This window comes from Doryrhamphus excisus, linkage group LG4, assembly GCF_037039965.1.
Source record: "Doryrhamphus excisus strain RoL-2023G ecotype Guam linkage group LG4, RoL_Dexc_Guam_v1.1, whole genome shotgun sequence".
NCBI classification, from domain to species: Eukaryota; Metazoa; Chordata; class Actinopteri; order Syngnathiformes; family Syngnathidae; genus Doryrhamphus; species Doryrhamphus excisus.
This window is the reverse complement of record NC_136360.1, coordinates 5,434,089-5,459,780: the sequence shown is the minus strand read 5'-3', so window position 1 is coordinate 5,459,780 and position 25,692 is coordinate 5,434,089. Positions and strand designations below refer to the sequence as shown.

The following is a 25,692-nucleotide window of genomic DNA, read 5'->3' as shown; positions in this document are numbered from 1 at the left end:
TGGGCCAATCACAAAAGGCACCGTGTTGCATCAGAAGTTACAATGACAAAGAACATTCCCTAAAGGGCGACTTACGACGTCCACTTACGTGGGAGCCACAAGGCTTCTCTACAGATAAGGACGTGTCTGCGTTTAGGTCGGCTCTTTCTTCAGACACTTCAAAATTGACTCTCAGTTAAACAGCTGTTCAAATTTATTTGTTTCTACCCATGCAATCGTATCTGGAAACGATTATGTGGTCTATATGTGCGCGCGTTGTTAGTTTAAAAGTTTGTGGAGCACAAAATGGGTTTCCTTCATCCGTGCACAAACCCACGTAGGCACTGAAACACACTAAATGAACAACGACCCTGTATGCGAACATCCTAACAAATCCTAACTTCATAATCATAGTCAAGCAACAAACGGAGTTATGATATATTTGGAGGTAAAGCGGTTTTATTAGTTTGGCACCCCGGGGAGAACATAGCTGCAACATCAAACACTGGTGTCGTCACCCTTTCACAATACATGCAAGAACTGGCTGTTCCAAAATAAATAATGACGTACTTGTTGTATTCAAATGAGCTGGCGGACCGGACGTGGAAGAGCCAATCAGAAGCCGTGCTATCAGTACACCTTTTTTTCCTCAAATCATTCATAACGCGGATGCGTCAAACAGCATGCACCAGCCGGCTATAAATACGACTGCGCGCAACGCACAGATAGACATTTCCTCCAAATCAAAGCAAACAGACAACTCGGCAGCCGGCGTACTTTTGAATATTGATACTATATTAATCCACTGTTTGTATTTTTATAGTGCAAATCTTAACTATGCTTTCGGGTGGATTATATGTGACACACGTCGTGGTGGCAGTGGTGTGCTCCGTGCTGGTAACGGGGACGCTGGGGTCCCCGGTGGTGTCAGAGCCGATCCGATGTGCTCCGTGTTCTCCAGAGAGGCTGAGCCAGTGTCCGCCGGTGGATCCCGGGTGCGCGGAGGTGTTGCGGGAGCCGGGCTGTGGATGCTGCCTCGCCTGCGCCCTGAAGGCTGAAGAATTGTGCGGCATCTACACGGCACCGTGCGGCTCTGGACTAACATGCACCCCGAGACCCGGAGACCCCCGACCGCTGCACTCTCTCACCCGGGGACAAGCCGTATGCACGGAGAGCTCCGAGCCGAAGCCCACCCAGGAGCTCCAGACACAAGGTAGGCCTTTTGCAGCAAAATTACATATTTTTTTCCCCAACAAAGCACTGACTAGTCCACTATGAGACATTTACATGACATTCTCTCAATCTTATATTTCGTCCTTGTGCAGATCAGGGAGAACAAGAGGCAGATCTGGAGAACACAGCTATCGTTTCGGACCCCAGCTTCAGCTTCTTCCTCCCCGGCCAGAGTAAACCTTTCGACCCGCGTGCTGCTGCCGACGCCCAGGAGAGCATGAAAGCCAAACTAGTCGCCATCCGCAAGAAACTAGTAGAGCAGGTGAGCAACAAACATTTGAATAAGAAATAACCACTGCCAATTTGCCCAATTATGTTACTAAAAGTTTGAGAGAGAAAATGGCACTATTAGCAGATCTCCACTAGGGGGCGTGCGTGCCATTATGATAAAACATGCTGGGTAAAAGTGTTTGCAATTTCATACAAATCAGTTTTTATTGTTTTTTTATTACGTTTTCTGTCTAATGGCACTGTGTAATAGGGTTGGGCAATACTGCAAATTTTGGTATTGATAACAAGTAAATCCTGTACATGGCCAGTACTGCCGATACTGATGCTTTTACTTGAAGTTTTTCTAAATCATTGTATGATTTGGTTATTCTTCCCCAGTATAACTATTGTACAATTGATTTGTCTTATATAATAAATATTTTTTGGGAAACAAAAATATATTTAATCCTGAACAATTTAATACAATATAACAACATGTAACAATAGCAACAGTTAAAATAGTAATAGTAATCAATCAATACAAGAAAAAAAACTTCTATTCTATTCTTCCATTTGGCTTATTGTATTAATGTAATAATATATAAATATAAGAATAACAACAAACACAAAGAACTCCCCAAATTGTAAAAAAACAAAACAAAACATGAATAAGTATCCACTAAACCACATTAGTATTGATCTGAAACTGCGACTGCCCTTAGCATCGATATTTGACTTGACCCGCCCGCCTCTAGTATGCAGGCTCAGAGCTCATTTAACCATCAACGCTCACTTCCTCTTCACAGGGGCCTTGTCATATTGAGCTACAAAGGGCCTTGGAGAAGATTGCCAAATCCCAACAGAAACTTGGAGACAAACTGACCAGATTCTACCTCCCCAACTGTGACAAACATGGGCTTTACAAACCTAAGCAGGTCGGTACCTTCAGTAAACGTACACTGTATGTGTGTTTGAGTGTGTGTGTGAACGAGAGAGAGATCTTTAATGTCTCCGCTCAGAATGAAAGAATCTCACAAGGTGTTTGTGAGAACATGCCCACATTATCACAATTTGTGGTTGATTATAATGATTGTGCGTGTGCGTTTGTACAAGTGTGGAACCATGTTATATGGAACAGTGATAGTATGGCATGACAGAACATGTGGTTGGATGATGCAAGCAATTTAAAACTAAAAGGAAAACATTTGTGTCTCCGCAGTGTGAATCGTCCCTAGACGGCCAAAGGGGTCGATGCTGGTGCGTAAACTCTTGGAACGGCAAGAAGATTTTAGGTTCCGCTGATCTGGCTGCCGATGCGGAGTGTTCTTAGAAGAGAGAGCCACCCCTCACAAAGAGCTACTGATTTTCCATTTTGATAGCTGTTTATTTATTGACCTTGTCCTTGGTGGTGTTTTAATCAGGTACACTGTCATTATGGGACTGGCCCGTAAACCGCACTCAGCCCATTCCCGCTCAAACACCTGCCCCAAAGAAAAGAGGAAAATACATCTATTTTTGTTTTTCTGAATGGAGATTGTATTATTGTTGCATTTACTTATCAGTCTATTTATTTCAATTGGGTTGAATTGTATTTGTTATTCGTAATTATTCATATTTATGACATGTTTGCCTTGTTATTATTTTTGTTTATGGGTGTATAAAGTGTATATATGTATCTTGGCCCTGAACTCCATTGCTGAGTTGAGCTCGCTGTACCATTTTTTGTAGTGGTCTGGAGGTTTGGTTTGTGACAAACCAAGCAAGAACAAAAGCACTGAGTGTCCATTTTTTGTAAATTCTTTTTTTTTTTTTTTTTTACATCGTTACCATTTGAATGTCTTTTACTTTTATGATGTGAGGCATCATCGGTTCTTTTCCATGACTGCAGAACCCTCGTATACATTCTCAGAAAACATTACCCATGGTTCCATGGGATGCAGATGCTTTGACAGGCTGGTGCCCAGGCATGCACCGCCTCTCAGACGGGTATTTCTACATTTACCTACCTCCGATATTTATGTGTCTGTTAACAGTATGTGCCATTTTACTCTTCATGTTGCTTTTCTCTCTGATTAAGAACACATGACCACAAAGGAGTCCCGCAGTTGAACTGTGATGTTCAAAAGCGGTGTATCTTTTCTGATCAACATGCTGCTGTTGGAGAGTATTGTTTATGTCTATTCCAAAGTGACTAACTGCTCACTCACTTTTCTAATGGAGATGCAATGTAAGAAAAAATCGATATATTTAATAAAAACATGACTAAGCAATCTGTATTCTGTCCCTCTTTAACCTGAGCTAGCCTCTTAAGTTGCTTTACATTTGGACAAATATCCAAAACATGCAGCAGTTCTGATTGTGAAAGTCTGGATTACAGAGTAGCACCACAATTTCTATATTAAGTGTGTGTATGTGTTATCGGGGGGATCTCAAGTGGAGGTCCTCGTCTAACTTTAGACAGTTTGCCAAGGACATGCAGCTGCACGCTACCTTTTGACCCGTGCTCTGTTTGCCTTGGTCGGGCACAGGAATTTGCTTCAACCTCTTGTGCCCACTGCCAGCCTGCCTGGCACCACCAGATTTATTTTTATTCTTTACAAATTGAACCTTTGCTTTATCCTTGTTGACACATTCCGAGACTGAGGGGTGCCTGATTGCATTCACAGAACAAGGCAGCATATTTGTTAGCCTGCAGAACTCGGAAAGCTTTCAAATTCCTCCTGATGGCCTTTTTCATTAAAATGATACAATAAAAAAAAAAAAAAAACACGCACAGCATCTTAAAATGTGTTCACGTTTTATTTATTTAAAAAAAGACATTAAATACAAATTTGTAACTTGAATCAAACCAGTTCCTTTCTCAGGTAAAACGATACAGGTGAGCTTTCTGGTTTAGCATCAAGAAAAGCTTGACTCCAAAAGGACAATTCAACTTAGGAACCATACACTGGAATAAAAACGGCGCACACAGTGATCCTTAACGTGGCAAGTGGGCAAATAGGTCAAAACTGAACAAGTAGAGTTCAGAGGGGTGAACACATCAATTCAAATATTGATAGCATTGATTACCTTGTGTGTTGAGATGGATATTTTTCAGTTCTTGTCTATGTTTATTTTCTATGAACACTGAAGAAGCAATGCTTGTTATACTTATATATTGATATTTAAAATAATCATGTATTATATAAATATCACCTCAAGGAATAAGTCTTTGGACACCGGAGGGCTTTGGGGTCAAAAAACAAACTGACTTTATTTTGTTTGAACAATTGTGTTTAATAAAAGAGAATAAAGGATTATTTTTATTTTATTTGATTAAAGATTGTATCCCCATGTTTTTCAGATTATAATTATTCTCACCAAATTAAAGGCAGAATCTTAAAATCATTCAATGATATTGAACAATTTCAAGTAAAAAGAATTGGTATCGGCAATACTGGCCCCGTATTTACTTGGTATTGGATTGATACCAAAATTTGCAGTATCGCCCATTCATTCGGAGAAGTTCAGACCTAGTTACACGGACAGAAATGACTTCCTGAGAAAGTCACCAGACTTATGAGGCAGTAAAGATAATAAGCAACAGAAGAATTTGCATATTAAGAATAAAACATTCATTAGTGATTATATTCCCCCAAATACAATGAAATGTTAAGAGTTTGCTGTGCAATTGGAGAGTCACTGTTTTTAAGAAATCTACTGTAGTTTGGATCAGCTTATAATTTTTCTTTTTTATAGATAAATAACTCATACTTTTAAGTACTGTACATGGACTCTAGTCAGACACATAGCTGGCCAGGAAATAATATGTATACAACAAAGACACACAAATATTATGGTGGAAGTAGCTTAAACATTTGTCTTTTATGTTCCTGCCCTTAAAATCAAGTCTTTGAATCGATGGGACATAGCACCAACAGGCTGGGCGGAGGTTGTTGCTGTCTATTAGAGGACGTGTACAACCTATAGAATGCTACCAAGCTACTGGGTAAGATTCTTTTTGCTCACTTTTCAAGTCTTACACAGGATGGTGCCATGTCCATTTGTTGGCAAATGATCTTACAAAATCAAAGATCACAAAAACAACAATAGTTGCATTGAATTGAACATTTCTAGAGGGCCTTCACTATAAATTAGCTGTCAGAAGTCCTGGTGTGGCTTCCATTCCCCCCCACACTGTTTTATCCTAGATTAGCTTTAAGGAAAAGTACGCAGATGCAAATAGGTCCAGTTTTCGTTTTGCCGAGGTGCAGCTAAAGTGCTTTAAGTGCTCGTGCTTGTAGCATAGGGGCAGCTGGCACCTGTGGTGGGGAAACCCTGTCACACCAGGTTACAACTTACATGACAGGAAGAGCGGAGGGCTAGAGAGGGCAGCATGGAGCTGGAGGTGATAGGTGGAACGGAGACCGTGTAGGTTGAACACATGTGGAATCTCAGCACTGAATCAGTAAGCCAGACAATGATGACTGAGCTTGGAGAGACGGGAAAAGCATCATGGATGGATGAGAAAAGTCGGTGATGGCAACAGACAAGAAAAGGCCACACAGATCCCTTCAGCTACATTGTGGCACGTGAACACCTTAAAAGAAATATTCCAGTGTTTCCTCTACCATTATAGTAGGGAGGCTGGGTGTATCTGATTTACCGTATACACACAACAGCAGTAATTTCGACATGGTCACGTGCTTACAATTTCTTACAAAAATGACACGTCTTTATGTTCACTGAAAGTTTTTAAAATGTAGCTGTGGAGTCGCCTACACTGCATGCATCCATGTGTTCACGCGTTTGTATCAGTTTCGTCAACCCCAATTCTCTGCAATCCACAGCTTGCAGTGCCTTCCACAAACCATTTGGGTTTGTCATCAAACGATGATTAGAAGACCAGAGAGCAACGTTTCGGCTTTTATTTCAAGCTATCTGCATCTGGATCGGATGCACAACTTAGAAAATCGCACCTTTTGTTTGAACCCACCCATTTTTCACATTTCGTTGTGGTACTGGCTTTAAACAATATTTGTGCAATGGTTGAGACCAACTATGCTGTTTGGTCTAGAGACAGTGCCACTGAGGAAAAGACAGGAAGCAGAACTCCAGGTAGCAGAGATGGGCATGCTGAGAGTTCTCATTGCGAGTGACCAGGATGGATAGGATCAGGAGCAAGGACATCAGAGGGACATTATATGTTAGAGGCCTTGGAGATAAAGCCAGAAAGGCCAGACTGAGATGATTGGGACATGTCCAGAGGAGAGATAGTGAATATATTGGTAGAAGGATCAAAGAGGAGGACCAAAGAGGAGGTTTATGGATGTAGTGAAGGAGGACATGAGGGTAGTTGGTGTGAGGGAGACAGATGTAGAAGACAGGGTTGGATGGAGGAGATTGGTTTGCTGTGGCGACCCCTGAAGGGGAAAGCCGATTTTACATCTTCTGTAAATTCATTGCTTGTTTTATACCCAGACAGCTCTTACTTTCATTTTGTTTTCACCTCTAAATGCTGTCTACTTCTACCCGATCTCAAACTCTGCATAGACATTCAGTTCTAACTGAAGCAATTCCATAGGATGGTGATATCTTGTTCATTGTCCATTGCACTCAGATGTAAATACCTGGAAATAAAAGATAAAATGTTGCTCTCTGGTCTCAATTGTATTTTGCTGTCAAACCCAAATGTTTTCAGTCTATGAAAAAACATTTTTACCTCACTGTACCATTACTGTACATGTACACCCCAACTGTAACTGACGATTGAGGAGCGATTGCATTAAAGTTGTCCATGCTGCTAACTTGCATATTGAGATTCCCATCCACCCGCCGCTCCAAAGTTGTAAACCTAGAGGAAACACTGTATTCCTTTGGACTTGATCTTTTACCTCCAACATTTAAACACACTGTGCATTCCAAAACCTGATAAGAATAAAGACAATCATGAAGCTTTTTTCCAAGACAAAACAAGCAAAAGCCGCATGTGTATTCTCTCCATGTTCATTTTTGTTTCTCAAGGATGCCATCATTTCTCCAATCTCTAAGCCAATTAGAATTAGTTTAATTTAGTAAATGTGTTTTCACACCTGCTGTGTACCTTTAAAGTGCATGAGGGAAACTTGAGCATGCATATACTGTACCTGTAAACATGCAGGGATGTACTAAATACCCAAAGAGTTACACTGATGCATGTAGGAAGGAGAGTCTAGGTTATGATTAAGGCACTATAACTGCACATTTTGCATCTGTTCATTTGCACCTGTAGGCTGTAGCATGAAGAGGGATGTGCTTGAAGCAGCAAGGAAAGCCTTTGGTTGGCCTATGTGTGGCTACATAGCCCTGATCTGCCATAATTCGTCTCTTGAAAATGGACCCTGAGGAAGTTTTTCTGCATTGTTCGATGGCACAGGACCTCGAGATAGGGCCCGTTAGCTTGGTGATATACTCTATATCAGTTACACAGATAGTTTTTTGGGGGAAAAACACACTTGTACAACCTCTTGCACAGTCATGCTGCTGTGCACACATACATGTAATGCAAGCGCTCACACTTCAAGACAAGCACGGACAAATTCACGATGGCACATTCACAGACAGACACACATTGATATGATGGCGCTGCATTTTTGGGGTCACAGTCACAAATAAGTCACTTTAAAGTGAGTGGAAAATTCCCTCCTCTATCGCTCTCCCACCCTAACAAAATAGTGCAGATAATACATTTATCGCTTTTCCAAGTTTTGTCAGCATTTAGCTTGTTCATTTTTTTTTAGAGATAGGGGAACCCATAGCACGGAACGTGCACGGTAGGTGTTTAGCCAGTTGGAAAAGGCTGTGCTCCAACCTTTCCCCTGTTTCTTTCTTCTCCGCCCCACTCTAAGTCATTCTGTCCTCTCATTGGCTTTCCCGGTTGTGGCACTGTTTCTCATCGCGATCCCTGCTATCATAGCCAGGCAGGGGCTGCCCGTATTTGTCCACACACCAGCAGTATCCCCGCCTTCTGCCTTTGGATGGACGGCACTGCAAAGAGATGTGGAGAGCCCAAGCTTAGTTATATCACGAACAGACTTAATGAACAGAGACGCAATGTCTTTACTACACTATCACAAAAACACATGATTTCTAGGAGGGGTGTCCACCTAAAAAAACAGAAATGACACAATACTGTATATTGGCCTCCACTTTAAAGATAGGAATGCTTCCACTCATCTGCGTGTTGGATGAGAGGTCCTGGCTTACAGTCTCTGCTCTAGTTAAGTCCAAAAGGTGTTGGCATGCTGTTGAGGTCAGTGCTGTTAATTTTTCATCTAACCATCCCTTTACGGACGTTGCTTTTGTGCACAGGGAAACAGTAATGCTGTAACAGAAATGGGTCTTCTCCAAATTGCCTCCACAGTCAGAAGGATATGATTAACATCAAATAATCAACAGGAGGAAGTAATCATTGGTTTCCTGATTACATAGTGATACCCAAAACCTGTGCACAGACTGAGAAGATAAACACTAGTGATGCAGCTGTTCACTTGTGAAAGATGATATGTGTATCGAGATCACAGTAGCAGTGTCCAAGTCCAGCCTTTACCGACATGAGCATGCAAATTTCTGTCTAAAATGAGCAAGTGATGAATATGCATATTATTTTTTACATCGAGGGCAATGAATGAGAAACACATTGAGTGAGAAGAGTGTGAAGGTAAACACGGTGTTACTAAAATATTTGTCAAGGCCATTTGGAGCGTTGCAGGGAAACCAGTGACGCTATTCTGGGACACTGGCAGACACTCAAAATCCTCTGGTTATGATTATGGCCTGAATGTGTACAAGGACGTGTGCATGCGTGCATTTAAACACATCAAATACATGTACTGTAGATGTATATACATGAGTTGCAGCAAGAACACCAGCGATATACACACATCGTTTTGCTCTGCAACATCTAACCGTGTTTTCAAGAACTACCATAACAAATAGATGTCCACCATATATGACTGTAAATGGGCACACTTACAGTGTAGAGCAGTTACTATACTTTACTGTACCCGCACACACTGTGTTGGAGCAAACCATCTATGCACCTCTGCAGTAATACTGTGCAACTTGAGCTAAAAATGGGGTACACATGAAATGATTGAACAATTTGATAGTTTAGACCTGGCAGAACGTCCAACAGAATTTCCACCAGAAAATAAAATTTTCATTTCTCAACCAAAGCTGTGTCAAAATGTGATTCATTGAATTTGGAAGTACCTTCACTACAACTAAATGTATGAAAAGACCCTTAAAAACCCTTTTGAGAGCACTATTTGTTTTAGTTTTGTTAGTTAACTAAAGAACAGACGTGCTAGCAAACTTTTTACTCTTTCGCCTTTGTGGAGGTTTGTTTCTACTGACTGACACTGTAATTAGAAATAGACATTAAAGCAATGATAAAATGGTAAAAACACTTTTTTGAACAGGACTGTACTTTGACAGCTCTTCAGTCTGAAAGGTAGGTTCATTCATCAGGCTGTTTCCGGTGTGGTCCACGTGTACGATAGGCCAAGAGCATGATCAAAGGCATCTTTTTTGAGACACACACCTATTAAAATACCACACCAACAGTTGGGGGGCAAGTACGCAGCCCAACACGCCCCATTCTCACACACTCACACCAAGGGATTCTTTGAGTTGAACTCAGTTGCATTTGACGTTCTACTCATCTTCATTTTCTCTCTAACATTCTTTTCCACTCCTTCCCTTCCTCTCTAACCTCTCAAGGTGTCATCATCTGAGTTTGTGGCCAGGTCCTGTTTTAGCCCTGATCCAGCAGACGACAGGACTATAACATTGTGTTTCTTGCTGTGGTTAATGATGACACACTCAGTGTGTGTGTGTGTAAAACCCAAGGAGCGAGGCGGGAGGAAGTATCGAATGTGTGTGTGCATCCCCCTGTTGCTTGGCTACCTTTGAATTTCCACTCAGACTGTCTTTCATCTGTGAACTATTAGCAGTCATCTCAAGCGATCCTTTCATTACTGCTACCGTCTACACGCACTTGTACATACGTATTAATACACTATGGCACTCTGTATGTTTAGATTGCAGCTTGTTTAAGTAGATTAGATTATACGTCACAATGAGCAAAGTTTTTAATCACTTAACCATTAATTGCTGCTCTGCTTTTAAGTTCACTATAAAACCATTTTCAGGGCGGCATGGCGGTCGAGTGGTTAGCACGCAGACCTCACAGCTAGGAGACCAGGGTTCAATTCCACCCTCGGCCATCTCTGTGTGGAGTTTGCATGTTCTCCCCGTGCATGCGTGGGTTTTCTCCGGGTATTCCGGTTTCCTTCCACATTCCAAAAACATGCTAGGTTAATTGGCGACTCCAAATTGTCCATAGGTATGAATGTGAGTGTGAATGGTTGTTTGTCTATATGTGCCCTGTGATTGGCTGGCGACCAGTCCAGGTCGCCTCTCGCCCGAAGACAGTTGGGATAGGCTCCAGCACCCCCGCGACCCTTATGAGGAAAAAGTGGTAGAAAATGAATGAATGAATGAATGAATAAAACCATTTTCCACAAAATTGTGTCTGCTCTTCATATAACTGCGCACTGCTGTTTGTCAAATACAGTGTTTACTACTACGATAGTGAAAGTAAACATGTCTGACTACGAAACAAGTGACAGCGACTTTACTTTTAGCACAAAGTCAAAGGGATACCTTTATGAAGCGGAATAAACTGAAGCCGAACTTCGGCAGATGGAGTTCGAATGGGCAGAGAGCTGTTGACGTGAGTAGACTACACTTGGATCAACTTTTTTCCATGCTATTTTGACTGATAGCTTCTTCAGTTTTCTTAAGAAACTCATACAGGTAACAGATGAGTATACTCATAGAAACGTGGAGACTGAGCATAATACCTCGTCACAGGATTTTACCTGGGGTGTTGGAAGAACAGAAAAACGGGTTTGTGATATAAATTATTTACACTTTTGAACGCATATTGCTTTGAGAAGTGACCCCATCAACTAGTCAGAATTACTTTTTTCAGAACAAAAACTGACCAGAACTTGTCTCACAGGACAAAGTAGGGGGGAAAGTCACTGTTGATGCACTACTCAAGGCTGAGGCGGATTTTATACTACTTCATGTCAAACAATATAAAGTATTCAAATCTGACATGATTTCAGTTTTACAATAAAAATGTGAGTTACACTCAGTTGGGCTATTTGAGGTTCGGTATTTGCTCCCCAGTATATTCCCTGCTTTAAATTGTAAATATATATATTTTTTATGGTGACTTAAATAGAGGTTTGATAGCGCGACAAGGGAAATATAGTCCTAAATATGAATATTTAAAAATGTAGTTGTTTGTAGACATGTTGGTATTGATTATTAAACGAATACAGTTTAAACACCCCCCCCCCCCCCCCCCCCCATACAAAGAGCCTGTGCCTGGGTCCCCAGGGTTATTACTGTATAAAGCTAAGGGATTGGTGAACCCTTTTGCACACATCCTTCTGAAAGGGAACAAGGAAAGAGACAGGGCTTCTCATTCTTCTCCTCCTCCTCTTAAGACACACACACACACACACACACACACACACACACACACACACACACACTGGTACAGTCAGAGCCGCAGACACTGCTGTCCCATTCACAACCCCTACCCACGGTGATTCCTGAGCAAAAAAGGAAAGGAAGGAAAGGCCAGGTGGGCTGAACAGAATAATGGAATGGGCTGACAGAATCAAAAATGAGTAAATGGCTGCAGTGATGACTCCCTAAAATTAATACTGGAAAAAAGTGTGTGTGGACGGTAGACCGGAGGAGAGAAAGAGACCGAGGCATGTAATGAATGGGTCAGCATGGGCCATGCATGGCCTCAGCTGGGGTACTGAACCAATTAATTTAACTGCCGTTAAAAATAGGTTGTTCTGTAGCCAAGGTAGACCAACAAAGCTCAGATATCTCCTAAGGCAGTTGGTCCTTAACCTTTTTGAGAGTTTATGTCAAACTTGGCGGACTTTATAGCCTAATCTAATGTTATAATCATTTACGGATGTACATATAAGTACAACATCAAATTAGATGGAAATAGTTACAACATCTTTAATGTCATTGTGAAAACGTTAACTTCAATCCAAAATGATCAAACAACAAAGTTGGTGGTTTAACACATTAGCATGGAAGTGACAAAACTATATTCTGTCGTAACAACTCTGCACTTTTGGCTAACAACCCAATAGACACCTGATTACTGTCTGCTGCATGGGGCATAATAGCCAATCCACTTTGGTGCGTACCAACGTGCCAACCCCTCTTTGAACACATCAATTACAAGTCAAATACATCGATTGATGACTGACACATTGACTAGCCAATGGTAATGTCTGGTTGGTGGTTAGGCAGTTGGCCAGCATAACAACAAAGAATAGACATAGACAGCACATATTTACATATGTGAGGAGGTTATAAAACACAATGCATAAGACATAGGATAGTAACAAGAGGAAGGGAGGGTTGTGTGATGTTGAGAGTGCGTACATATAAACAAAATAAGCAGAGTATACGTATATGTATATACGTAGCAGACAGTCCAAGATAATTGATAGGTTGCAAGTTACTCATGACCAATAGGAGTGGTCAACAGGACTGTTGTGGCCTGTACTCTAACTACAAAATTATTCAATTTATAAAGAAGTAATCTTACCATGTGGAAATTCACTTATCACTGTCGGGTCTGCAACCAATTAACCGTTATAATGTGGGAATAATATATTTAGAAAAAATTAGCTTGTTAGCTTTTAAAAGAGCCCACTTTGTATGATTTATTTAGGCGTCCTGGAACTTAAGCAATTTGCTGATTAATGATTTTTAAAAAAAATAATCCTGTACAATCCAGTACCAACATGCAGCCTGTGTAACACCACACAGATCAGCTATAACCTGGTAGGGTCGCCAGCAGTTTTAGGTTTTATTAAATATTGCACTGTGGGGAGGGGTTAATAGCAAGGGGTGTGGCCACCCCAGTTGCAATATTTTTTTTTGCACTTTTACCTATGAGGAATTAGTTAAATCCAAGCAATTTGTGACAGCTAATTGCTTTCCGGAACAATAAAAAAAAAGTACCTAGGTTAAAACTTGACTTTCAAACAATCCTGTTTACTTGCATAATGTTTGCGGTTCACAGGGTCCTCCTCTTCAACGTGTTTCCGGTCATAAATCTGTAACTCACTGGGAAGATACATTCCCTTGGATAGATTTAACACAACACCCCACTGACTATCTAAGTACAGGGTGATAAGGGTTGGCACACTGCTACACGCACACACACATACAATACACAGATTAAGACCAGACTTGACACATTCCTAGTAGATATTTGCTGACAGAATACTGGAAAAGAACTACGACAAGACTTATTTTGCACGACAGAATGAGACTACACATCGGGAACTTTGGGAAAGGGTGAGGTTAGATTCTGAGAGGTTGTTTTCATTATGTGTGTTGTTGTTTTGGCTTGGATTGATCTCTGAATCATGGTTCTTTCGGGTAGTTTTGGTGACTCATGCATTTTCAGAATGGGATCTAGCTGAGAGAAATCCTTCAAATCAGAATTAATAAGAAACAAGACTGTGATATTAATTTAACACACCCTTATTTTGTATTCTATCTCTTGTTTACTTATTACAAATTGTGTTCTTTTTCTCTCGCCATGTAGATACATAACATAATACAGACATAATTTTACCATCCAATTCCAGAACAGCTATTTTGATATAAAGTGGTAATTTTGTTTAAACAAGCAACATAGTGGTGGGCCCATTTAGCACAGTCAATGCCTAAAAGTGGCCTCTGGAAACAAGTTTTAACTTCCTTGTTTTCTTGACACTATCGTCCAAAATGGGTTGACTTTGGGTGGCCCAGGTCTGTACCGCAGACAAGAACAACTAAACCACTATTTGTTTTTTGCCTCACCAACAGCACCCCACTCCTCCCTACACCAAAACTACCACCATCAAACAAGCACTATCCATACATTCCCCTGCCGCCACATCTACCATGCCACACACACACTCCCAGGCCACATTCTTACATCCCTACCCCCCACATTCTCCCACACCACACACCCACAAACACACCTGACCGACCTCATTTCCTGTGAGGCATGAGTCAGACGACTGCAGTGCATTTACTGGAGTAATACATGGTTGTTAGTCATTCAGATAATATGGTGGTGATGTGACTGTCAAGGCAACCGGAGCAGCAAAAAAGGGGGGATTGTGCATGTGTGGGTGGGTGGGATGATTTAGTGAGGATTCTTTAGAAATGTTCAGGCACGTGGCAGATCCATTTGAATGTCTGCAGGGTTGTATTTGAGAAAAAAAGAGCGAGTTAGTCACCTGTTTTTTCTTATAGAAACCCCTTCGATCACAGTTGGGTATGCGGAAGCCTCTTGGGTTGAGTACATTGCTGATTTTGAGATTATTTAGGATGCTCTCCATCTCCCGCCGACACGGTCCCTGGAAAGACACGGAATAATGATTCCACTGAGCTCAACATCAATCTTTTTTTTTTTTGCTAACTTTAAAAATGTCGGTCTTTTTTGGAAATGTCATAAAACCGACTGGAACAAGGAGTTACCTCCCCTTAATTACATGTTTAATTACATATAATCAGAGCTGATGATGTTTAAACAACAGCGGATAACTTGAAGGTGAAATGTGCAGGGTTTACCACAAATTGTGCTGTCGAGTGAAGTTATAATGACTTAGTCAAACTAGTGTTTGTATCTTGAGCTCTTGAGTGTATAAGTGGAGACAATACATAGTCAAACAAACACTGAGTTAAATAGCACTGGTATGAAATATATATAATGCATGTATTTTCATGACTTAAAGATATATTTAGAGTCGACTGAGGGTAAATCTGGTGGCTAAATTCAGCAATGAACTTTTTATTGAAATATTTCAATGTAAATTGGTGATGTTATGACATTGTTAGTTTGCAGGTAGAACATCATTTTGCTTTTATGCTCATTGTTACAAGCTCATATTAACATAAATGAAAATGCTACAGTCATCTCTATTGTTCTGATTACGGATACCTATAACTATAACAAAAATTAATCCTTCACTTGTAGCAGCTTGTACAAAAAAAGTCATCTGTTTCATAGCTGCACTTTGTATCAGGAACTCCACTATAGAAATGTGTGGTCGTCTGTTAAACTACTATTTCATTATTAAGTGGAAAATGTGTGCATTGCTGAAACCTTTTTTATATTTACCGATTCTATCAACTTCGGCTGTAGTGTCTTTTGCATAATACCTATCATGTGAATGTGAAATAGGAATCATTAGTATTTAATATACTAGCCTTAGTTTACCGCTTAGAATTTGTAGGTTATGTGTTTTATAGTAAGAGGTAGATCATATTGATTTGAAACTTGCATGGTGCACCCCTGATATACATGATATATTGAATTTTGAACCCAACAGCTTATACAGTGGTGCGGCTAATTTATTGTCATGTTCAAATCTTGTGACTTCTCTTACACTTTCCGCTTGTGAATCGGTGTGGAAACACTGATTCACTGTTTATTTGGCAGTAGCCAATCACAAGATACAAGGGAACTCACGACAAGCTTGTCAACCCATCGAAAATCGCAGGAGGTGATTACGCAATACGTGACAGTCTGAAAGAACATTCAAATCTTCACACAGCAACTTAACACTGAAAAGGTAGCTAAGAAATATACAGGACAAGTACCAATATGGGTTTAGAATACAAATCAACTATTTGACTCAGCTTCATTCAGCTGCCTTGTGCACCAGAGGGTGCATCCTTAACATCATGGCAGCATTTGTTGAATAGTTCATGTATATCAGAGGATGTAATCCTTGTGATACCATCGGATTTGACTTACATACTCAGTCTCCCTTTTGTTCTCCACCGAGAAGTTTTGCATATCCATATTGGCTCCTTCTGACACCGATTCCACCTTGTAGCTGTGGGTCTTCCTGTTCTGATCTTTCTTGATCAGCTTGTTGTGTAATGAGGGCCTGATGTCCGTCACACCTCGACTCTGCCCCGTCTTGACAGTTGATAAACCAGGCAACGCAGTCATTGTGGCTGTCTTGTTGGCGTAGCCATCCTCCTGATTTCGGCCATGGTCTGCATGGGTACGATATAAATGGGTTATGAGAGAGGGTCAGTAGCAAGGACAGTAGAAATTAAATGGACTGTCAACTCGGCATCCACTTCCATAGTATGCCCTGTGCACATCCAGTCGATGTTCAGCTTTCTGACAAGCAGGACACAGCAGATGAGGATGGAGGAAACCAATTCACTACCACCCCTACCAACACTGGGCCCCCCCAAGGATGTGTCCCCTCTCCTCATCTCTCTCTACAATAACAACTGCATCGCAGCTACGATTATGACATACAGTACAATCAATTAATCTGTAAATATGTATCCAATATATTTATTTTTTTTACTCCATTCTTGTGTCTCGCTATGCTCCCTGCCCAAGTACCTGGCCCCACAAAAGCACACACAGCTCTTCTCCATCAATACACTAAACTTTAGAGCCATGTTGTCAGGGCCCATCAAGGAGAACATTTGAACATTTTCTTCATGCAGGTTTTAGAAAGTGTATTACGTCATTATAAAGAGAGAGGTGCAACTGTTAATCCACACGTCCACCATGATCAAATATAATACTATAATACAGCTTTTTAAAGTTTCATAAATTATCATTGTGAGATAAACACAAATAGAGGCAACTGTTAATCCACATTACTATCCAATTTAAGACTATTATATTGTGTTTTAAAGGGGACCTATTATGTTTGTTTTTTTGACCCTTTGTATTGAGTTGTGGTCTCATAGAGCAGCTACACACAATAACCCGCACAGAAAGCTTTTAGATTTAGCAGAATCTGCACCTATCCCAGCTGTATTTCCTTTGATTTGTGCTTCCTGGCAAAACATTTTTTTTAATTTATTCCACCCATGGACCGCCTCAGGGCATGCCCACTCCGCCGTGATTGGTCACACGCCCAAAGTGCTTCCTAACTACAAACCACATAAGAACGTCACAGAGGGGCAGTTTTACCACTCCTTTTGAAACTGAGTGTTTCGAGCCATCCCAAACTTCTTTCAGGTATCACGTCCAGATACGCAAACCTCATTATTAAATGAAGCGTTGGCATCGTTGAACACGAGAATACAACATTCTAACTACATTTAGAAGTCAGAAAAGTGTAAAAAATGCAAAGTAGGTCCCCTTTAAGGTAAAATATAGCTAAATGCAAGTGTTAACTCCCATGTCTGTCATTAACATAAGACTACTACACAGTGTCCCACTTCACTTCATACTTCCATCCAGGATTTACAGAAGCTCATACATTCACAAGTTAATGTCTTCATTAAAGTCATTTTGAAAAGTAATGTATTTAATTTTTTGAATTTTATATACTGCATGTTTTATAAGCAGCTCCATTGTGACATAAAATGTAGGTTATTAAGTCAAATAGACATGATGCATGTGTTGATTATTGATTATTTTGTTTATAGTCAATGATTTGCTTTTTAATGTTTGCCTCCGTATTTGTTTTTGAGATGTACATAAATACAGCGGCTGCAGATGGAACCTTTCAATAGCTAGTAAAATGACTAATATTATATAGATATTGGTAAGATGTTTTTGTGACTACGCCTTTTATAAACACTTAATGTGTTAAATGGAAAAACACCTCACGTTAGCTTATATATTATCATGTGCAGCCAAATGCAGGCACTTGTTTTTATTATTGTTTTTGTTTATTATTGCTTTTATTAAAAAATGGCCATCTATAGTATAAAATAAAATAAAATGTAAAAAAAAATGTTAAATTCTATGCTAATTACCAAAATGCACTAAATGTATGTACTGTAGGCAGAGGAGACAAGTAAGGTATGGAGCCATTTCACAAAAGACTCTGCAGTACACAAGCTAGCCAAGGCTCCAGCACCAGAAAAGCAAAGAACATGACAAATATGTGGCAAAACCTAAAAGTTACCCTAAATCACAAATTGGCATTTAAACACGCGTAGGCTGAAATGGCATAGGCAAACGCACCCAATTCACAGCCAACACAATGCATGATTGCTCAAGTGTTTGACAAAGCCACAAAGTGGCCATCAAATGACCAGAGGTCAAAGGACATGGACAAACTCATCATGGAGGTAATTGTGATAAATATTCTCCCTTATTCAGTTGTAGAGCACTTTAGATTTAAACGATAGCTGACAAAGGCAGAGCAGAGATACCAAATGCAAAGTGAAAAGTAATTCTATACTCAGCTCGTGTCTTAAACATACACAAATGTTGTAGGAAGGATCAAACATCTGTTAGAAGGCAATGCTACAAACTACAGTTCCTTCAAAACTGCCGGTCTGGTTCCACCGAACAGCTCATTTCACAGATGCAACTTCTGCTCAATGTAAAGACCATGTCAGGGGGTCCAACACAGAGGAATACATCAGCCAGGTCTTTTTAACAATGCTCCAAGACGCATGTGCACTTGGTACTGATGTACAATGGTGGCAACGTTGTGAAAAGGATGGCACAAATTCCTGATCTGAGCTGCACTGCCCACACACTCCAACTGTGCATCAATGCCTAGCTAAATGCACAGAGGATGGTACTAGGTGACATGTTGACCAAAATGAAAACAATTGCCACACACTTCTACCACTCAGTCATTGCACAGGAGGAAGTTGGGGTCCGGTGGCATTCAATACTCCAAGATGTGTCAACCAGATGGAACTCTACATTGCATATGCTCAGCAGAAGAAACAGCCATCACCACCTATTCCAGTGACCATGGGCCTTTTGTGTGTCCAGTAGCAGAGAAGTGGGAGATGTGGCCAATCTGGTGGAGACTGACAACACTGGAAGGAATTAGCAATGAATTAAGCAAAGCAGATACCTCAGATGCCTCATAGTGAAACATCTGCTCATTGCAGAGGGACACGCCATTCGAGGAATTCAGATACTCTGAAAACTGTGAACAGTGAATTGGTTATTCACTTGAGACAATCTCTTTGATGAAATGCTCAACCCAACTGGTCATGAATAGGATCCAAAGGGTATCCTGGAGGAACTGGACACATACCTGCAGGAGCCTGTCCCAGACCGAAGAAGAGGGAACCCACTGAAGTGGTGGAATAAAAAGTCTAAGCGCTTCCAGGGATTGTCTGTTCAGGTCAGGAGATACCTGTCATGCCCTTCTTCCTTTGTGCAAAGTGAGAGAGTGATGCAAAGTGGAGCTCCCTCAAAAGAGGGAATGGAGAAAAACGGCTTTCCTGACACAAAAGTGCAACACTGGGTATTAGTATATTGCACTGGCCTTTGGCTAGCAAGTGTCATTGCTCGCGATGATGCCAAAGAGCCTGCACCCCCTCTTCCATCGTTCAAGTGTCTCGCACATTTCACCTTCACAGTGAAATATGTAAACAGACAAAGACAAGAGGACAAAAATAAGACAAAAATAGTGTGCCAACATTGTTCAGTCCACATGGGGAACAGCGGACAAGCTGGAACTATTTGTGCTGCACTTCAAGCTATAATTAAGTTATCTAAAAATAAAATACTAATTCAGACTGTTCAAACTGTTGCATTTGTTTACGCATAATTTATTATTATTGAGATATTGGACATTACACTCATTTGCTTTGTCATCTACGTATAACATAAAGCTAGAATGTCAATGTTTTGTTCAGATGTCTCCTGATTAAGACCAAGTGTTGCAAGAATTTTTCACTTTTGAATATTAAGGAAGTTCTCTCAGTCCATAAGAAATGAGGATGAAACAATAAAAGAATCATTCAAATTCAAACAATGCCCTTGTACCGAACCAAGATCATGTCGTCCTTAGTGGCATACCACCATTTCTGTATGACCACCTGATCATTTTATGATGTGGTGAATCATCACAATCTCAGATTGCTCAGAAATAAGAAAAACAATGTAAACTACAGCATTATCGGCGGTCAGAAGACAGAGGGCGGGCTCAACTTGATAAGACAAAACATTGTTCCAATGTTGACTATCCATGTTTACTCCTTTCTGTTCTATAAAACATGTAAACACAAGTTGAATGTTGCTATGACCTTTAAAAACATACAACACTCAAAATGAAGCCAAGTCTGTCATCATAGCACAGTGAGGATCAGCACAAAACAGCCTATTACTGTGAGGAGGTTAAAGGAATAGTTCATATTTGTTGACATAAAGTTGTATGACATCGCCATCAGCAGTGTAACTACTTACCCTCCCCCAGCCCCAATTGGTCCGGTGAGCCCAGTTCTTGTTAGGGATCCAAGATGTGGAAAGTACTTCCACTTAGTTGCTGGGGCCATTTAGGTAAAGAGTTTGGCTTTTCAAAACAATATGCGTTCAAAAGAGTAATGCATTTGCATCACAGGCTTGCAGGCATGTGAAGAATACATTCTCTCTTAAAGCAGAGGTTGATTTTTCAGGTAATGTTCTGCAATTTTGAATGGATTTATGGATTTATTTTGTTTGTGTTACAATGTCAGTGACTACTGGGTGCACATTTGTTGCAGCCAAACCAAATACCCAAGGAGAATACAGTAAATGCACAGACCTGAAGGCCTGACGTCAGTAGTGCCTAAACACACAGCTGTGTGTATTCACATAGAGGTGGCATGTGTGCCATCTCACCACTGTGAGCAGCAAGTGTTCATTCACACCAAATACTGTAAGACTTATGTACTATGTTGTACAAAGATTAAATGGGAAAAGTGCTCATTAAGTTTGGCTTGGGAGGGTTTGTTATTGCTAGGAGAATTTATGCTGCGTATTTGAGAGCATCTATTTTTTTCAGCACTGCCTTACGTGTGTGTGCGTGTGGTGGGGGTCGGGTGCAGTTGCATGCCAGTTTGTGAGCGTGAGCTTTACACCAAACCTGCTAAATCACAATATTTCTGCCATTTTTCATTATTCAGTATTGTGCGTGATACAAAACTTTCACTAACTTCAGGAAGTGGGGCTTTTTTAACCCTGAGCGACAATGTCACGCACGGCCAGGCTGTATGCTCAACTATAGGCAAGGTGTCAGTTGCCATCATGATGCGTATTTTGCGCAGCCTTGTTCCTTAACGATGCACACCTAAGCTGATATAAAACGTTTTCCTTATTTTAACTGTATGGTCCAGTGTGCCTTATCCGATTGACCCAAATCACAGCGTGCACAAGACACCACATGGGTTGCATAGGCGCACAGGTGCCTACCTTGTTTTTGCGCCGGAACGAGAACAGTGTTGAGCTTTTTAGACGCCTTGCTCGTACATACTCCCCGTCCTTCCAGCAGAGCTTGCAGGGGTCGGATCTCCCCCGGTTGGTGCTGGCAGGTCAATCCTGAGCCGCAGCGCGCCGTGTACACTCCACAAGCCTGCCCTTGGCCTAGGGCGCACGTCATGCAGCAGCCGCAGCCGGGCTCCCTCACCCGCACTGCACAGTCCTTAGGCAGAGGCTTGCATTGCAGAAGCGCTACGGCGTCGCATGGCTCGCATCGGACGACCGGACCCACGGCTGCAACGAATCGCGCTAATAAAACCAGATTGGCCGTGAGACAAAGCACAAAAACCGTGGGCATGATGCCGGTTGAGATTGTCACAGCGGGACACAGTAGGAGTGGTCGCGGAGGCACACTGGGACTCTCTGTGACACTGAGAGCCGGTTGGACTTCTCCATCTGTATTTTCTTTTTCGCGAACTTCTCGTTTTATACAGGCAGAGAAAACGCCAACAAGTCACACCCTCCCCCGTATGAATCATGTAAACTGAGAGCCCTGACATGAGGACCCGCTGCATCCGGCAAGATGACAGACCTGAGATAATAACTCTTTTATTCTAAAATAATACACCTCAATTCAGTCTGCTCAAACATATGACAATAACAAATGCACATCCATAGCAAAATTGTTGTCATATTTTTCAATATTTTTCTCGACAGACCTGATACATATTCACTCATGGCCACCGGAGTGATATTTTTTGCACTTAACATCACTACTACTTTCAATTTAACCAAAAAGTATTAATTCAAAAATAATTCAAGCTGTGACATGTATAGCTATAGCTTGTTTTGTGTTGATTCCGTCAAATAATTTAATAAGAACTGTCAAATTGCATTATTTGACACGATATGAGAGTGTTACATGAGTTAAATAGGCTTACAATGACATTTAATGGCAAAAACTAAGCCTGAAAGTACCTCACATTACCTGACACATTTTGGGAAAGCCATATTATGTGATAGTCACATGACTGTCACATGACGGCCACTTCAGGTCATTCTCCTGAAAGGGGTACGGGAAAGGGTCCCGTCATTTTGAGGGGCATGACGAACAGGCTACCAACAATTTATAGCCATAAACAAATAAATATACATTTTTCAGCAGGTGGACATATAATTATTTTGTGACATGTAAAAGTGTGTCACAAACACGATGATAGAAATAATCCAAAACAGTGGAACCAACGTTTCAGCTGCTGTGATTTCTGGAGTGTAACACTGTACCAAATGCATTTTGCTGCATAAATGTGAGCACATTGCAAAAATAACAAAAAACACTCAAATATGTTAGGACGCAAAAAGTCTATATTATATATTATTGTGTATATATTGAATGTATTACTGTGACAAAGCGTGTCACATTCAAACTGCTAGCTCATGCATTCCCACACTTGTTTCAGCCTCTGACCCGGCAACTTTGGTTCCTCCTCATTACCCAGACTTATTAAAGCACTTCATGTTATTACATAAACAATCAATTCACAGTCAATTATTTTGCCACTCTCTCGCCAATGGTGTGTGGTAATTGTGCTTGACTGTAAGGGTTGTACAAAATGCAGTGTTGCAGACCACACTGCATACCTGGCCCCTTTGTTGAAATACCATAGCAGCCCTCACTTTTCATATAAACACACCATGCAGGACCTGGTGACCCATCACCTCCAATGAGCCCCAAGCATTCAGACACCATTGCACCTTCCCCTGTTGCATGCCAAAAGACCCCACAAGATTTTGAATTATTAGAAAGGGAATGCTCAGATTGTGCAGGCACAGCATGGCCCCCCCTCTATCGAGCATATCCTCCTGTTCTGCAATAACAAACGCAAGAGGTGGGTACACACTGAGAAAATAAAGCAATCAGTATCAGTCATTGTGTGATTTCCACCACAGAAGCAGAAAAGGTGTTGAGACTGCATTATGAATAACAAGCACACTGTAAGGAAACACCCCCGAAATAGCAATAACATTTCTCAGAGCTAAGATTACTTTTCTTATTACTTTACCCTCTCTGCAGTTTTCTGTGTCTGGAATATTCAGCTTCTGACCTTTGGCTTGTTTACTGTCTGCCTGTCCACCCAGGTTTTGAGTTTCCTACCTTTTAAACTAATCAGCAAAATGGTTCCCCCCTGGTGTGAATGGTTTATTTTGTCATGCATGTGGCAGAGTTCAAGCTAATGTGCCATTGCTTTTGTTTTGGACGAAGATGGCTTTAAAACCAGCCCTCAGACTATATACAGTGTAAACCTCCAGGAGGGATATGACATTCATGGCATTTTTTCTTAAAGGAGACGTATTATGCTTTTTCCACATTTCTGACAATCCTCACATTGGAATGTTGTATTCTTGTGTTAAACGAGGCCAAAGTTTCATGTAATGAGGTTTGCACATTTGGAAGTGAGCACTGAAAGAAGTTTGGGATGGCTCAAAACACTTGGTTTCAGAGGGCGTTGCAAAACTGTTCTTTTGTGATGTCACAGAGGCACAGGCTGGGTGTGGCTGGAGGCGAAATTCGCTCTCTGCCTTCCCCCAAGCTCTGCTCACCCTGTTCTTTCCCAAGCTCAGGCAGAAGTTATTGTAGTTGGTGATTCCCAGCAAGAGAAACATTTTTTCGTCTGTCAACAGCATTTCACATGGGACTGTTTTTGTGAACATGAACGTGAAATATCCACCATACTGTTGCTGATGGAAAAGTGCATTAATGTCGGACACACTGTGCGCCCACAGACGTTGAGAGAACCACAGTGCTCACTGTCTGGAACAAGGTAGTCCCGCAAAAAAACGTGTAATGACACATTTCCACTGCCGATTTTGGGCCAAGAGAGAAGAAGCCCTCACGTCCAGGTTTTGAGCTCCAGGGCACCAGCAATGCCTCTGACAAAGCGTGTCCGACAATGAATGCTCCTCCTCGGACAGGCGAAGTTGGAGGAGCACCAGTGGTGCCTATTCTTTGAGTTCATACACGGCAGTCAATTTCCAGTTTAGTTTAGAAAGTGTAGTTCACAGTAGTCAGGAAGTATTTTGGGAGTGTGACCAATCACAGCAAATACATTAAAACAGACCTTTCTAGCGGGAAGCATAAAATCAAGGAAATACTGTTGGAATAGGTGCAGATTCTGGGAGATCTAGAAAGTTTCCTGTACGGGTTATTTCGTGTAGCTGCTCTATTGGAGTTCACAACTCCATTTTTCTCAATGGAGGATGTCTTTAAAAAGTGACAGTGAATTTTCTGAATGCCTACACACCAACCTGGCACATGATCATTTTCCAAAAAGTAAATTATGTAATAATTCATCAAATATATCAAACCAGGATGATTTAATCTGGTTTATTGTGGTTTTAAGTGTGCAAGAGTAAGGGCTACATTATTCGGGTCAAATGTCTGAAGGAGTATGGGACTGTGAAAAGTTTGGGAAGCACTGCTCCAGACCAAACATTCTACATTTGTGCCACAGTCTATATTTAGAACTGCTGTATGACAATAATATAACATTATTTATCTTCCTCAACAGCTGCACCTGCCAATTCACTTTCACACTTGGTCTTCTCCTTTTCAAGGTCTTTTTCCTTTGTGTCTGTGCTCGTCAGCATCCCTGTAGCAGTGGTTGCCAATCTTTTCACAGTCATGTCAGACATCTGACCTGAAGTCATGTACCCCTACTTTTGCACACTTAAAAGACATAAACCACACCACACTACAGCAATCTTCATAGCCTAGGAGTATGTGACCCTAGGCTGTAACACATTCACTCATTGGGAAACACAAAGTCAGATCACTAACACTGGTGCAGTGCACTTAATAATTTGAGGTTTGTGGAAGCTAAAAGATATTGACTGATACATTTGTTCGCTTCAACTCAGTGTGAGAATGTTGCTTTCTGAGCTAAGGCTGGGCCATTTTGGTATTGATTTGATATCAAATAAATACA

The 25,692-nt window shown here is 41.1% G+C and overlaps 2 protein-coding genes across 2 annotated transcripts; one reads left to right on the top strand and one right to left on the bottom strand.

Annotated features, from left to right (window-relative positions):
- Nucleotides 1-683: 683 nt before the first annotated feature.
- On the top strand, nucleotides 684-3,692 carry igfbp1a (insulin-like growth factor binding protein 1a). The gene is made up of 4 exons (XM_058073336.2): nucleotides 684-1,192; nucleotides 1,305-1,474; nucleotides 2,229-2,357; nucleotides 2,642-3,692. The coding sequence occupies exons 1-4, from the start codon at nucleotides 817-819 to the stop codon at nucleotides 2,750-2,752; spliced, it is 786 nt and encodes a 261-aa protein (XP_057929319.2). The 5' UTR covers nucleotides 684-816; the 3' UTR covers nucleotides 2,753-3,692.
- A 526-nt stretch (nucleotides 3,693-4,218) lies between these two features.
- On the bottom strand, nucleotides 4,219-22,196 carry LOC131129612 (insulin-like growth factor-binding protein 3). The gene is made up of 4 exons (XM_058073335.2): nucleotides 21,701-22,196; nucleotides 16,322-16,569; nucleotides 14,799-14,918; nucleotides 4,219-8,427 (listed from the first exon to the last, which is right to left on the bottom strand). Exons 1-4 carry the CDS (start codon nucleotides 22,062-22,064, stop codon nucleotides 8,302-8,304), a joined length of 858 nt encoding a protein of 285 aa, XP_057929318.2. The 5' UTR covers nucleotides 22,065-22,196; the 3' UTR covers nucleotides 4,219-8,301.
- Nucleotides 22,197-25,692: the final 3,496 nt, after the last annotated feature.